This window comes from Notamacropus eugenii, chromosome 5 (assembly GCF_028372415.1).
Source record: "Notamacropus eugenii isolate mMacEug1 chromosome 5, mMacEug1.pri_v2, whole genome shotgun sequence".
Taxonomy (NCBI): Eukaryota; Metazoa; Chordata; class Mammalia; order Diprotodontia; family Macropodidae; genus Notamacropus; species Notamacropus eugenii.
Window position 1 is genome coordinate 10,615,633 of NC_092876.1, and position 14,359 is coordinate 10,629,991.

Genomic DNA, 14,359 nt, shown 5'->3' on the forward strand with positions numbered 1-14,359 from the left:
TTCCCCTCTGTTTACCTTCTTATGATTCTCTGGAGACCTGCATTTGAAGATCAAATTGTCTATTGAGTTCTGGTGTTTTGGTCAGGAAGCTCTGGAAATCCCTTATTTCGTTGAATGACTTTCTCCTTGCCTGAAATGTTATGCTGAACTTTGCTGGGTAGTTGATCCTTGGTTGGAGTCCCAACTCCTTTGCCTTACGGAATATTGGGTTCCAATTCTTTCGATCTTTTAATGTAGAAGCTGCAAGGTCCTGTGTGATCCTGACTGTGTGACCTTGATATTTAAATTGTTTCTTTCTGGCTGCTTGTAGTATTTTCTCCTTCACTTGATAGCTCTGGAATTTGGCAACTATATTTCTTGGGGTTTTGAGTTTGGGATCCCTTTCCGGTGGGGAACGGTGGATTCTTTCGATGACTATTTTGCCCTCTGAGTCTAGTACTTCTGGGCAGTTTTCCTTGATGATTTCCTGGAAGATATTGTCCAGACTCTTTTCTTCATCATGGGTTTCTGGCAGGCCAATAATTCTTAGATTTTCTCTCCTGGATCTATTTTCCAGGTCAGTTGTTTTTCCAATTAAATATTTTAGATTTTCTTCTATCTTTTCATTCTTTAGATTTTGTTTGACTGATTCTTGTTGCCTCATTGAGTCATTAGTTTCTACTTGCCCAATTCTAATCTTGATCGTATTGTTTTCTTCAGTTAGCTTTCGCATCTCCTTTTCCATCTGGCCAATTTTTCCCTTTAAGGAGCTATTTTCTCCATTTAATTTTTGTACTTCTTTTTCCATTCGACCAATTTTCCCAGTTAGGTTTTGGGTTTCCTTTTCCATCTGATCAATTTTCCCTATTAGGTTTTGAGTTTCCTTTTCCGTTTGATTAACTCTTCCTTTTAGGGAATTATTCTCTCCAGTTAATTTTTGAACTTCCTTTTCCATTTCTTCAATTTTCTTTTTCAGATTGATGTTCTCATCAGTGAATTCTTTTTTTATGGTTTTAAAATCATTGGCCAGTTTTTCTTTTATATCCTTCTTCAGACGTTCCAGGTAATCTAGTTGTGCTTGCGAGAAATTCATAGTCCCATCTGAGGTTTCAGATGGAAGTACAGTCTCAGCTCTGACCTCTTTGGTGTTTGTGTTTTGGTCCTTATCCCCATAGAAAGATTCTATGGTTTTTTCACTTTTCGTCTGCTTTTTCCGATTCATGATGTTGGCTGAATGTTGTAGCTTTTGGTTCTTTCAGTCAGAAGGTACAGATCTTTAAGTTGAGCTGATGTGTGTCTAGGCTAAAAGCAGGCTTTTGTTTTTTGTTTCCCCGATCAACCCTGGAGTTAGCTTGTAAGGTGTGTGGGAGGGGTGGTCTGGTCTCAGGATATCTCCTCAGCTGGCCTGAGGCAAAGGCAAGGTCTGGGGGATGGTGATCCCAGCTTCCCTATTGTCTTCCCTTTCCCCTGGAGGGCTGGGGCACGCCTAGAGGCTAATGCGTGTTCCCGCCCCTCCTGGGGCTCGTCTCCCGGGCTGAGGCTTGCCTGGGTCTCAGTGCGAATTTTTCTCTGCCCTGGGTCGTCTGTCCCTCCAGATAGCCTCCACCACGGTGAGAAGAATCCCCCTTTGCCACCTCTCCAGCCTCTGGTGTTATGAGACCACCCGCCCCCTTCTGCTGCTCCCACTGATCCAGGATTAATCTGGGGAAGAATTTTATGGTTCCCTCACGGTCATCGGGGGGGAGGGGAGAGCACTTACTGATCACTCCGGCATCCCAGCTCCTGGATGTTCAAGTAGTGACCCACTGAAGTCCCGTCTTTAGGCTGAAGATTTCAAAGGCTGTTGCGCTGATATCGTTGGCTCGGCCTGGCTTATCTCCTGCTCCACTGGTCTCTCCCGCCACTCTCGGGCCCCTCGGGTCGCCTCCGCCCTGCCGCGCCGACCGCGCTGCGCTGTGCGCCGGGGTCTTACCCCCGCGGAACAGATCCCTCCCGTGGACCTTCCAGTCCAGCCTGGGCTCCGAATCTGTCAAAGTCCGTCTCCCACTGGATTCTACACCTCCAAAGTCTGGTCAGACTCTCCCCCCAGATATATCCAGAGGAGTTTTTCCAGGAGCTTAGGTCCATGATCTGTTCTTGATGAAGCAAAACCACTTGTAGTGACCAATATACTCCAGTAGCAATATGTTTTGTGATTTTGCAATGAATCAAAATCAGTCTCTCCAGTCTATCTTTTACAGAACCACTCATGCTTTCTTTTATAAAAATGAAAATCCTTCCCTTCAAACCTGAAGCACCATGTTCATTCTCCATGATGCTTCAGTGAATGACAGCAGTGACTTAGGAGTCACATCTCTCACTTATTCCAATACACTAAGATGTTCATGCAGGTCTGGTGACTTGAACTTATTGAAGGTGACTGAGTAGTCTCTCAACTTCTCCTTATTTAACTTGGGATTCAAATTCCCACTTATAATTTTTGTACTATTCTTTAGAGTCCTAAAATCATTTCTCTTGTTCGAAAAAAAAGCCTGATGCAATAAGAGCCAAGTATTTCTGTCTCCTATTGTCCTCAGTCACATCATTCTATGTGTCTCAAGCATCTATTTTATACCATTTCTCTTCCTCCTCTTCTTCCAAACAGATTACAAAAGCATCTCAGTTTTTTCCAGTGTTCATTGTTTAAACCATTCTGAAATTTATCACTTACAAATATCATATAAATATAAATATATAAAATCTAAATGTCACTTATAAAGTAGTACTGTCTTATAGGACGGTACTATTCTTTTGTACTCATCTTCCTTCACTTGTCACTTTTTCTTTTCCCTTTCCTTGAATCTGTCTTAAAACAAAAAACAATGCAAAGACTGTCAGTGGGTTCCCTATGCAATCATGAGTTTCATTCAATACCCCTTTATTTCCTCCTCATTAAAAAGTTTTTCCTTCTAGCTTCAGAGAACTCCCTATATTTCTAGGACCACTTCTGCCTTTATTTATTCTTTTTCTGAACCTGTTACAATAAACTTCCCCTCCAATATAGGATGTATTCAAAATACACTTTGCTGTATTGAGCATCTTAAGGTATGTCTCACATGTAGATCAGTCCTCAGAAAATTACTCCAGGATGAAAGAACTTTGCTTATCAACATTCACTCAAACACATCGCTCCCAAGCCCCTATTAATGTGTTTACTTTAAGCCAATCACAAAGAACACTTGTGGGCCAGAAAATTCCAATCTGTAAAAAAAGTCACTGAGAACTCCAAGCAAAATTTGTCAATATAGTTGCAAGTCCATGAGTCTCTAATTAAGAGGAGGTAAGATCTTCCTTATGATCAAGGACCCCTCCTCTTTGGTGCTATCTACTTTTACAGACCTGGAAGAACACTAAATATAGAAAGGTGCATTACAATTCACTGATTTGTCAGTGACAGATGTGGGGAAATCTTATGTTTGGCTAAGCAAAATGTCCATCAATCATAACCACTTTTTCTTTATTTTTTTCTTTTTTTATTACATTATTTCATTTATTTTCAGTGTTCTACAATCACTTCCATATATCTTAGATTTTTCCCTTTCTACCCCTTTCTTCCCCTCTCCCTCCCCACTCCCTCCCTGAGATGGCATACAGTTTTATATAGGTTCTACACATACATTCCTACTAAATACATTTTCACCTCAGTCATGTTGCCTAGAAGAATTAAAATGAATGAGAGAAATCATAAAACAAAACAAGACATAATACAAAAGAAAATGGTCTGCTTCATTCTATGATCCAATTCCACAGTTCTTTCTCTGGATGTGGAAGGCATTTTCCCTCAAGAGTCTATTGGAAATTTTTTAAGTCCTTACATGGCAATGTAGTATTCAGTCTACCAGAAAAATTCCTCTCACACTATGGTTGTTGCTATGTACAAAGTTCTCCTGGTTCTGCTCCTTTCACTCAACATCAGTTCATATAAGTTTTTCTAGACCTCTCTGATGTCTTCTTCTTCATCATTTCTTAGAGCACAATAGTATTCCATTACATTCATATACCACAATTTATTCAGCCATTCCCCAATTGATTCCCCAATTGATTCCCCCTGATTTCCTGTTTTTGACCACCACAAGGAGAGCAATGAGTTAGTGTTCCAACCTTCCCACATCTTCTCTAACATTTTTCATCTTCCCTTTTTGTCATGTTAGCCAATGTGATAGGTGTGATGTGGTACCTCAGAGTTGTTTTGATTTGCATTTCTCTAATCAATACTGATTTAGAGCATTCTTTCATATGACTATAGATAGCTTTAATTTCTTCCTCTGAAAATTGCCTTAGACCATTTATCAATTGGGGAATGACTTGTATTCTTGTACATTTGACTCAGGTCTTGATATATTTTAGAAATAAGGCCTTTATGACAGACATTAGTTGCAAAAATTCTTTCCCAGTTTTCTGCTTCCCTCCTAATCTTGGTTGCATTGAATTTATCTGTGCAAAAGCTTTTCAATTTAATGTAATTGAAATTGACCATTTTGCATTTCATAATGTTTTCTATCTCTTGTTTATTCAAAAATTTCTCCATTCTCCATAAATCTGATAAATACACTATTCCTTGCTCCACTAATTTGTTTATATTATCAGTCTTTATACTTAGATCATGTACCCATTTGGACTTTATTCTTTTATATCATAACAGGCTTTGATCCATGTCCAGTTTCCACCACATTGTAATCCAGTTTTCCCAGCAATTTTTGTCAAACAGTAAGTTATTATCCCAGAAGCTGGTGTCCTTGGGTTTATCAAACAGTAGATTGCTACATTCACTGACTCCTGTGTCTTGAGTAGCTAACCTATTCCACTGGTCTACCCACTCTGTTTCTTAGGCAAGTACCAAGTGGTTTTGATGATTGTACCAAGTACCAAGTACCAAGCGGTTTTGATGATTGCTGTTTTATAATACAATTTGAGATCTAGGAGGGCTAAGCCACCTTCTCTAGCTTTTCTTTTCATTAATTCCCTTGATATTCTTAACCTTTTTTTTCCAGATGAATTTTGATATTATTTTTTTCTAGCTCTAGAAAATAATTATCTGATAGTTTCATTGGTATGGCACTATATAAGTAAATTAATTTAGGTAGAATTGTCATTTTTATTATATTGTCTAAGCCTACCCACAAGCAACTGATGTTTTTTTCCACTTATTAGATCAGATTTTAATTGTGCAAAAAAAAATTTGTAATTGGGTTCATATGGTCCCTGGGTTTGTTTTGGCAGGTAGACTCCCAAATATTTTATAGTGTCTACCCTAGCTTTAAATGGGATTTCCCTTTCTATCTCTTACTGTCGGGCTTTGTTACTAATATATAGAAATGCAGAAGATTGGTGCGAGTTTATTTTGTAACCTGCAACTTTGCCAAAGTTGTTTATTATTTCCAGTAGTTTTTTACTTGATTCTCTGGGATTCTCTAAGTATAGCATCATATCATTTGCAAAAAGTGATAACTTAGTCTGTTCTTTGCCTAGTCTAATTCAATTTCTTTATCTTCTCTAATTGCTAGAGCTAATATTTCTAGTAAAATATTGAATAATAGTGGTGATCATAGACATCCTTGTTTCACCCCTGATCTTATTGGAAATGATTTTTCATGGATTGTTTCTCAATTGACAGCAGCTCTGAAGGTGGATCTGAACAGAATTGTTGACCACCTACAAAGGTTCCTTCTTATATTACCACCATAACTCTTACAAAACAGATCTTAGCACAGTTTAGTACATATTAATTTGGTGTTGTTATTTTCTCAAGTGTTCACTCAAAGTTACTCAATGCTAAGGATCTCATCTTATACATGAGCACAGAAGTAACAATGTTTGTAAGCATATGACATTTTTAAAATAAAATATATTTACACATTAGTCATAGTGTGAAAGAAGAATTAGAACAAAGAGAAAACCACAAAAAAGGAAAAAAAGAAAATAGCATGCTTTGGTGTGCACTCATGCCATAATTCTTTCTTTGGATGTGAAAAGCAATTTTTACCATGAGTCTTTTGGAGTTGTCTAATATCATTCTATTGCTTAGAAGACCTGCGTATCATAGTTGATCATCACACAATATGGCTGTTACTGTGGACAATGTTCTCCTAGTTCTGCTCACCTCATTCAACATCAGTTCGTGCAACTCTTTCCAGGTTTTTCTGAAGTCTGACTGCTCACCATTTCTTATAGCACAATAGTATTCCATTACATTGATATACAACAGCTTGTTCATCTGTTGCCCAACTGATGTTCATTCCCTCAATTTCTAATTCTTTGCCACCACAAAAAGAGCTCCTATAAATATTTTTACATATAGGTATTCTTCCATTTTTTATGATCTCTTTGGAATATAGACCTAATAGTGGTATTGCTAGATCAAGGGATATGCATGGTTTGATTACTCTTTGAGCATAGTTGTAAATTTCTCTCCAGATGGCTGGATAATTTCACAACTCCAACAGCAATGCATTAGTGTTCCAATTTTCTCACAACTTCTCCAGCATTTATCATGTTCATTTTCTGTCATATTGGCCAAATTTGTAGGTGGAAGGTGGAATCTCAGAGTTGTTTTGATTTGCTTTTCTAAAGTCAGGAATGATTTAGAGCATTTTTTATATTATTATAGATAACTTGAATTTCTTCATCTGAAAACTTCTTGTTCATAGCCTTTGACCATTTATCAGTTGGGTAGTGACTTGCATTCTCGTAAATTTGACTCAGTTTTCTATACATTTGAGAAATGAGAACTTTATCAGAAACACTGGCTGTAAAGTTTTTTCCAAGCTTTCTGCTTTCCTTCTAATCTTGATTGCATTGGTTTTGTTTGTGCAAAACCTTATACATTTAATATAATGAAAATTATCTATTTGACATTTGATTATGTTCTCTACTTCATGTTTGGTCATAAATTCTACCCTTTTCCATAGATCTGTCAGGTAAACTGTTTCTTGCTTTCCTAATTTGCTTATGGTATCATCATTTATGTCTAAACACGTACCCATTTCAATCTTATCTTGATTTAGGATGTGAAATGTTGGTCTATGCCTAGTTTCTGCCATACTATTTGCCATTTTTCCAAAAGTTTTTGTTAAATAGTGAATTTTCACATCATTCACAGCCTCAAGAAATTTCACTTCAACAACTTTTACCTCACAGCTTCAGGAACTTTCACTTCAAAAACTTTTACTTCACAAACCTTCATCTAAAGAATATTGGATGATTAGGTAAGGAATGATTGAAGGATCCCCTGCAGTTTCTGAAAGTCAGGCATAATAGTATTGACTAGACATGATCCCTGGCTATGACTATGGGTGATTAGGAGTAAACATACACTTGGAGAGGGCATACCACAGGGAACAAGAACATTTTCTGAAAAGAGCAGCTGGGGCTTAGTGGAGGAAGACAGGAGTTCTTAAGGTTGAGCCCCTGGACAGAATTCAGAAAACAACTATTTGAAGGACCTGAGGCCTAGAACAATATTACCCACTACTTGGGCTTAACAACTAATAATAATAATAATAATATTAAGCTGCTAAAAATAAAATTAAAAAAACTGAAAATGGATAAGCAAAGGAAAAACAACCTGAATATCAATAGCTACTTTGGTGTAAAGAAAGATCTAGGTTCATATTCAAAGGAAGATAGTGAGATAATTTTTAAAAAGTCACTCTGACCCTGAAGGGTATCACAAGCTCAAAAAAAAAAATACCTTGGACTGACTTAAAAAGTAACATAAAAATCAAATAAGAGAGAATGAGGAAAAATTAGAAAAAAATAAAAGATATTCAAGAAAACTATGAAAAGAAATTTAGCCAATTAGAAAAGGAGATACAAAATCTTAAGAAAGAAAATAAAAAGGAATTCAAAAATCACACGAGAGAAAAAGGAAAAATTTGGAAAAAATAAAAGCACAAGAGAGAAAAAGGAAAAAAAGCAATTTAAGGGAATTATGAAAAAAAGTCAATTAAAAAAGGAGATACAAAATCTTAAGAAAGACAATAACTCCTTCAAAGCTAGAATTGGACAAGAGAATTGAATGACACCTATGACACAAAGATACAATAAAACCAGAAAAAATAGAAGATAATCTGAAACATCTCATTAGAAAAACCATCTAGAGAATATATTGAGGAGTGACAATACATGAATTCTCACACTACCTGAAAGTTATGATTAAAAAACAATATGGATACAATATTACATGAAATTATTAAGGAAAATTGTCCTGAAACTCTAGAAAAAGAAAATAAAGTAGAACTGCAAAGACTACACCCATCACCACCTGAAAGAAATCCTAGTTAGAAAACTTACAGTAATGTCATAACGAAGTGTCAAATTTGCAAGGTTAACGAGAAAGTATTGCAAGCAATAAAAAAAAAAAATTAAAATGCAGAAAAACAATGGATTTCCCAAGATATAGCAGAATCTACACTAAAAACAAAAACATAGTTCTTGGAATATTGTATTTCAAAAAGGAAAAGAGCTGGAGTTCCATCCAAGAATAACTAATCCAACAAAATTGAGTATGTTTCTGAATGGAAAAAAAGTATATTTGATGAACTGGATGACTTTCAGGTATTTCAAGGTAAAAAGAGAACAGAACTCAATGGAAAATTCTATCTAAAAGATCCACAAGAAACAAAAAGAAATAATTAAAGACCAATTATAAAGCACTCATAAAGGCTGAACTATTTATGATACATGAAATGTTATCAAAATTATTAAAACATCATTACTCAGTCTGGAAGAAATATTGTAGCTAATTTGTGTATGATAGGGTAATTGTCAAAACAAAATAAGGTGGGAAAAGGTAAAAAGGAGCAATTGTAAGGAAGATCTAATACAGTGGAAGCAGGTAGTGGTTGAAGGCTGGCAATGCTGAAACCTTATTCTCATCTGGATTGAAGAGGAAACAAATTCTACATCTAAAGAGGTTCAGACATCTTCTGAACTTCTAGAGAGATGAAAAAACTGAGGGGAAATAGTAAGAGAAGGATTTTTAAACATGAATTATTAAAAATTTTACAGAGAAAATTCAATTGGTTGAAAAAATTCAATAATGGCCATATTCAAGGCACTATTACAGTTTATTACTAATTGCAAAAATTATTATTTTATGCAAACTTCTGAAAATCTTTGAGTTTTCATCCTAGGTGAGTCCAAGCACAAAGTATGACCTGCTGGGTTGCTATATTTCCAATGTACCCAGTGCAGTGAAGGGATAGAGGAATGAATGCTGTATCCAACTCAACTCAACAAGAATATATTACAACAGCCTGTTTGATCTCCCTGTCACCAGTCTCTTGCCTTTCCAATCCAATCACTACCCAAATGCCAAATTAATTTTGCTAAAGCACCAATGTGACCACATCATTCTGTCAATCTCAATGACTTCCTAAAACCTCAATGATGAAATACGAACTCCTTAATTTGGTTCTTAAAAAATCTCCAAAATTAGACCCCATACTACCACTCTAACTTAATTACTCATAATGGTTATCTATTTGGAGTAGGTTCAGTAAAATTCGTTTAAAAAAAAATTCATACATCATTCATAAGTCCCCCCAAGTCTGAAATGTTCCCTTTCCTCACTTACTAGAATTACTATTTTGATTCAATGCTCAGCTCATGTACCACCTTCTCCATGAAGCCTTTCCTGGATTACCCAATGGACTCTCCCAAAAAATTCCCTTGGATTTATTTTTGTACATACTCTCTCCCCTTATAGGATGTGAGCTCCTTAAGGATTCTTTATCTTTACCTTCCCTATATCTAAAACGAGTTAGCAAAGATCAGGTCCTCAATAAATGGTTCTTTGGTTTTTGCTTCTTAAATTTATTATTTATTTTTAGCATTCATTTAAAAAAATTTTTTGAGTTCTGAATTCTGTCACTCCCCCACTTCAACAATCTATTGGGAAGGTGAGAAGTGTGCTATTGATTAGATATGTGAAACTATAAAAAGAAACATTTCAAAATTAGTTATATTGCCAAAAAACTAAGACCAAAAAGTGGGGAAAAAAACTTTCAATCTGAACTCAGGGTTCACCAGTTCTCACTCATTTATCATCATAAGTCTTTCAATACTGCCTTGGATCATTATATTGACCAGAATATGTAAGCTATTCACAACTGATCATTATAAAATAATACTCTTATCATATGTAATGTTCTCCTGGTTCTGCCCATTTTATTTTTTATTACTGACATGCTCCCCTTAATTCACATATGTTATCATGCATTAAGTTTAAATCATGTACCCATTTTATCATGTCTTGGTATATGGTGCAAGACATTGGTCTACACCTAGTTTCTGCCATACTATTTTCCAGTTTTCTCAGTAGTTTTTGCCAAATAGTGAATTCCCATCCCAAAAGCTGGGATCTATGGATGTATCAAACACTAGATTAATACGGTCATTTACTACTGTGTATTGTCTCCTAATATATTCTACTGATTCCACAGATTGTTTTGATGATTGCCATTTTCTAATACAGTTTGAGGTCTGATACTGCCAGGTCACCTTCTTTGGCACATACTTCATTAATTCCCTTGATATTCTTGTCCTTTGTTCTTCCAGATGAATTTTGTTATTATTTCTTCTAGTTCTATGAAATAATTTTTACTAGTCTAATTGATATGACACTAAGTAAATCAATTTTAGCAGAATTGTCATTTTTTCTTGTTTTAAGGGCTGAACCTACGAAGGAGCAATGGATATTTCTCCAATTATGACTTCATTTGTGTTAAAAGCATTTTTTAGGTGTGTTCATAAAGATCTCAGTTGTGTCTTGGCAGGTAGATAACCAAGTATTTTGTATTATCTATAGTCATTCAAAATGGAATTTCTCTTTCTATCTCTTCCTGCTGGGATTTATGTGAATTTATTTTCTCTCCTGCACTTTGCTAAAGTTGTTAATAGTTTCAAGTAGTTTTGTAATTGACTCTCTAGGGTTCTCTAATTACCTATTTTGACTCCTTCAATTTCTTTTTCTCCTGTTATTGCCATAGCTTACATTTCTAGTACAATATTGAATGATAATGGGCATCCTTACTTCACTTATTCAGGAGGCTTCCAGCATAAAACCATTACAGATAAGACTTGCTGATGGTTTTAGATAGATACTACTTATCATCTGAAGGAGAACTCCTCTTCCCCTGCAACCACAAGCACTAGTTCTCCTTAATACCCTGGAATTGTGACCTGAAAGTGTGACCAAGAAGTGTATTTGAATGATGGCACCCAATGCCACAAAAGTTCCCCTCTAATGTCTTTCTGATCAGTAGTCTGAGACCCTTACCATCTTTGGGATGAGAGCTCCTGAAGCATCTGCTGCCACTGTTGCAGCTACCCTCTAGGCCCATTGTTGGTACAGCTGTAGTATGCAATGTCCACAACTCCAGTGTCACAGACTTCTCCTGTTCATTTTATATGTTGGCTTGGGTTGACAAAATGTCTCACCCCAAACATTTACCGGCTCTGCTACTCCGAAATTTGAGACATTATTTTCAAGTTTTTATAGAATAATATTGGAAGTCTTTAACTGAATTGTTCTCTGTCCTATACCATCTTGGATGCTTGATAAATGTGTGGTAATTGTGTACTGCGTGAATTTCCCTGTCTTAGGTTTCGATGATATAAATTGTCGTCATGAAACAAAAGTACCAAATTATGAATTAAAAATTACTCTACTCTAAAAGAATTACATCAAGAATAGCTAACCATTCTCAACCAGTGTCATTAACTCATATAGCAGGACAGCTTCTATTCTGCAGCACAGAGCCAGGCCCTGATTCACTTGTTTCTCTTGTCCCTACCTAGAACCTCCACGCTGTGTGCACTGATCACTGTGGGTCTGGATTCAGGAAAATTCCTTGGGAGGGAAAGCCTGTCTGTTGCTTTGACTGTGCCCAGTGCCCAGATGGAGAGATTTCCAACAAGATTGGTAAGTGTCTGAACATAAGACTGAAGTTGCAAACCTAGGAGATTGGAAGAATGGGGATGTTCCTGATAGAAACAGGAAAGGCCAAAAAAAGTAGTGCATTTTGGTGTGACCTGGAACCTCAGTATTGCTCTCATTTTTACAGTTCTTTGGCATTTCATGATGCCATTATTTTCCCTCATCTGCTAAATAGTTTTTATTTCTTCCTCTGTGAACTAGGTGCTCATACAATTTAATCACTAATCCACTGGGGAGAGGTCTCCTTTTTCTATCAGCTCCTTCTGTATCACTAACAGACACACCTTGGTCTAACCCATCTTTACAAAAACAGGACTTCACATGACCCCACCATCTTCTCAAGCTATCATTCTATATCTCTTCCTTTTCATTGACAAGCTACTGCCTCTAATTTTGCTCATTAATATCAGGCTTCTGATCCCACTGCACTATTGTAGCTGCTTTCTTCAAGATCAGCAATGGTTCCACCTGCTATTTCCAATGTTTTTTTTCCTCAATCCTAATCTTCCTTATCTTTCTGCAGCTTTGGACAGTTGAACCCTACCCCCAAACCTGCTGGAAATTAACACCTCCCTGGTCTTTCATGACTGTGACAATCTCTTTTTCTTAGTTCATCTGTTATCTAGCTAGCTTCTCCTTTTCTAACTCTTGCTGACTTCAATCAATTAAGCCAGCAATTATTAAGTATTTGAGATACACTAGGGATTGTGGTAGGCACTTAGGAAACTGACTTCAAGTGCCCGGTGGGTTTACAATCCCTCTCCAATCCCACCAGTACAGGGATCCTGAAAGGTTCTGTTTTGGTCTTTCTCTTCTCTCAATACATTCTCCCTTAGGAGCCCTTATCAGCTCCCAAAAGTTCAAGGCCACTTTAAATTCCAGTGATTTCCAGATCTCTTTCTTCATCACTAATTACTACTCTGAATCCAGTTCTTCATTGGTACTAGTCTGTAGGATATCTCTTTCAGAATGTCCTTTGACATCTAAAAATCAACATGTTCAAAATGGATCTCTTTAATTGGCCACTCCAATCTTCCCTTTTCCTGTGGAGGTCACAACTTTCCTCTCTGCCACCAAATTTCACAAACTCACAATTACTGTTTTTAATCATTCCAATATTTTTGAAAAATGAAGTTTTATTAATTTCTCCTTTTATAGACAGACCCTAAAGCTTTCTCTAATGTCCCTTAGTATCCCTACCTAAAGAGTCATCCTATATAATGAATAATTTTTTACAAAAAAGATTACTAAAAGAAAAAGAAAGTGAAAAAATCATCATAACTCATCAACACATTAACAAAGTTTGAAAATATGTGCAATACGTACACCACTTGTGCACCTCCAAATTTTGGAAACGAATGGGATGGTGGCATTTTCTTTTACCTCTTTTTTCATGCCATAGGTGTTTTAATTTTGAAATGGTCATTTTTTATTTTTTGTTTCTTTCCATTTATCTTATTGTAGTTACTGTGTATATTTACTTTACATCAGTTCATGTTGCTCTTTCTATACTTCTCTATATTCCTAACCAGTGTCATTTCTTTTTTTTTTCAAAATTTATTTTATTGGTTTTTTTTATATAATTATACTTTCACTCAGTATTAGTCTAATTCCCCCTCCAAAAGAGCCATCTTATATAAAAGTATTTAAAACCAAAAAGAAAAAGAAAAAAAGGGGGAAAATGATCAGAATAATTTATAAACATATGTAAAAAGGTCTGTTAAATATATGAAGTACAACACTTGTGGACTTCCTTATCTGACATAAGGGTGCAATAAGGGAATGACTTCTCCTATCTTGGTCATTCTCTTAAGATCAGCAAAATATAACCACCCCCAGGTCTTGCCTAATTAGATGACATTTATGACCTCTGATGATGATAGGGTTCAGAGGGGACACATGTATTATCTCATATTACACTATAACCACTTTATCCTTGTTTAGTCCTCATATCATTTGTGTTTCTCCTGGCATTTTATTTTTTCTCTTAATTCCTAGGTTATAGCTTCAAAGTTTCTGCACAGCCTTTTCATCAAGAATGCTTGGATGTTGTCTATTTCTTTAAAGGTCCACTTTTTCCCCCATAGGATGATACTCGGTTGTGCAGAAATGTGAAGTCCAGTATCTTTTTTATGGTCATGGCACTCAGATACTCTAATGACTCTTGAATGTTTTCTTCTTCATCTATTCTCTAGGTCAGCTATTTTTTGCTCTGAGATACATAACATTTTCATCTATTTTTTTTTTTAAGTTTTTGACTTGGTTTTAAGAGTTCTTCTTTCCAATGGAATCAAAGATATCTATTTGGTCTGCTCTAATTATCAGAGTAGTTGTTGCTAGAACAAGATTTTGTACCTCTTATGCCAAGCTGTTAATTATCTTTCCAATTCTTTCTTCCAT

General features: G+C 36.0%; 1 protein-coding gene across 1 annotated transcript in view; it reads left to right on the forward strand.

The window, feature by feature from the left end:
* LOC140503315 (vomeronasal type-2 receptor 26-like) overlaps positions 1 to 14,359 on the forward strand; it is a 37,509-nt gene that overhangs the window by 17,830 nt on the left and 5,320 nt on the right. Inside the window, exon 5 of the mRNA XM_072607195.1 lies at positions 11,821 to 11,944. Coding sequence (XP_072463296.1) covers positions 11,821 to 11,944 — 124 coding nt within the window. The remainder of the gene's footprint in view (positions 1 to 11,820; positions 11,945 to 14,359) is intronic.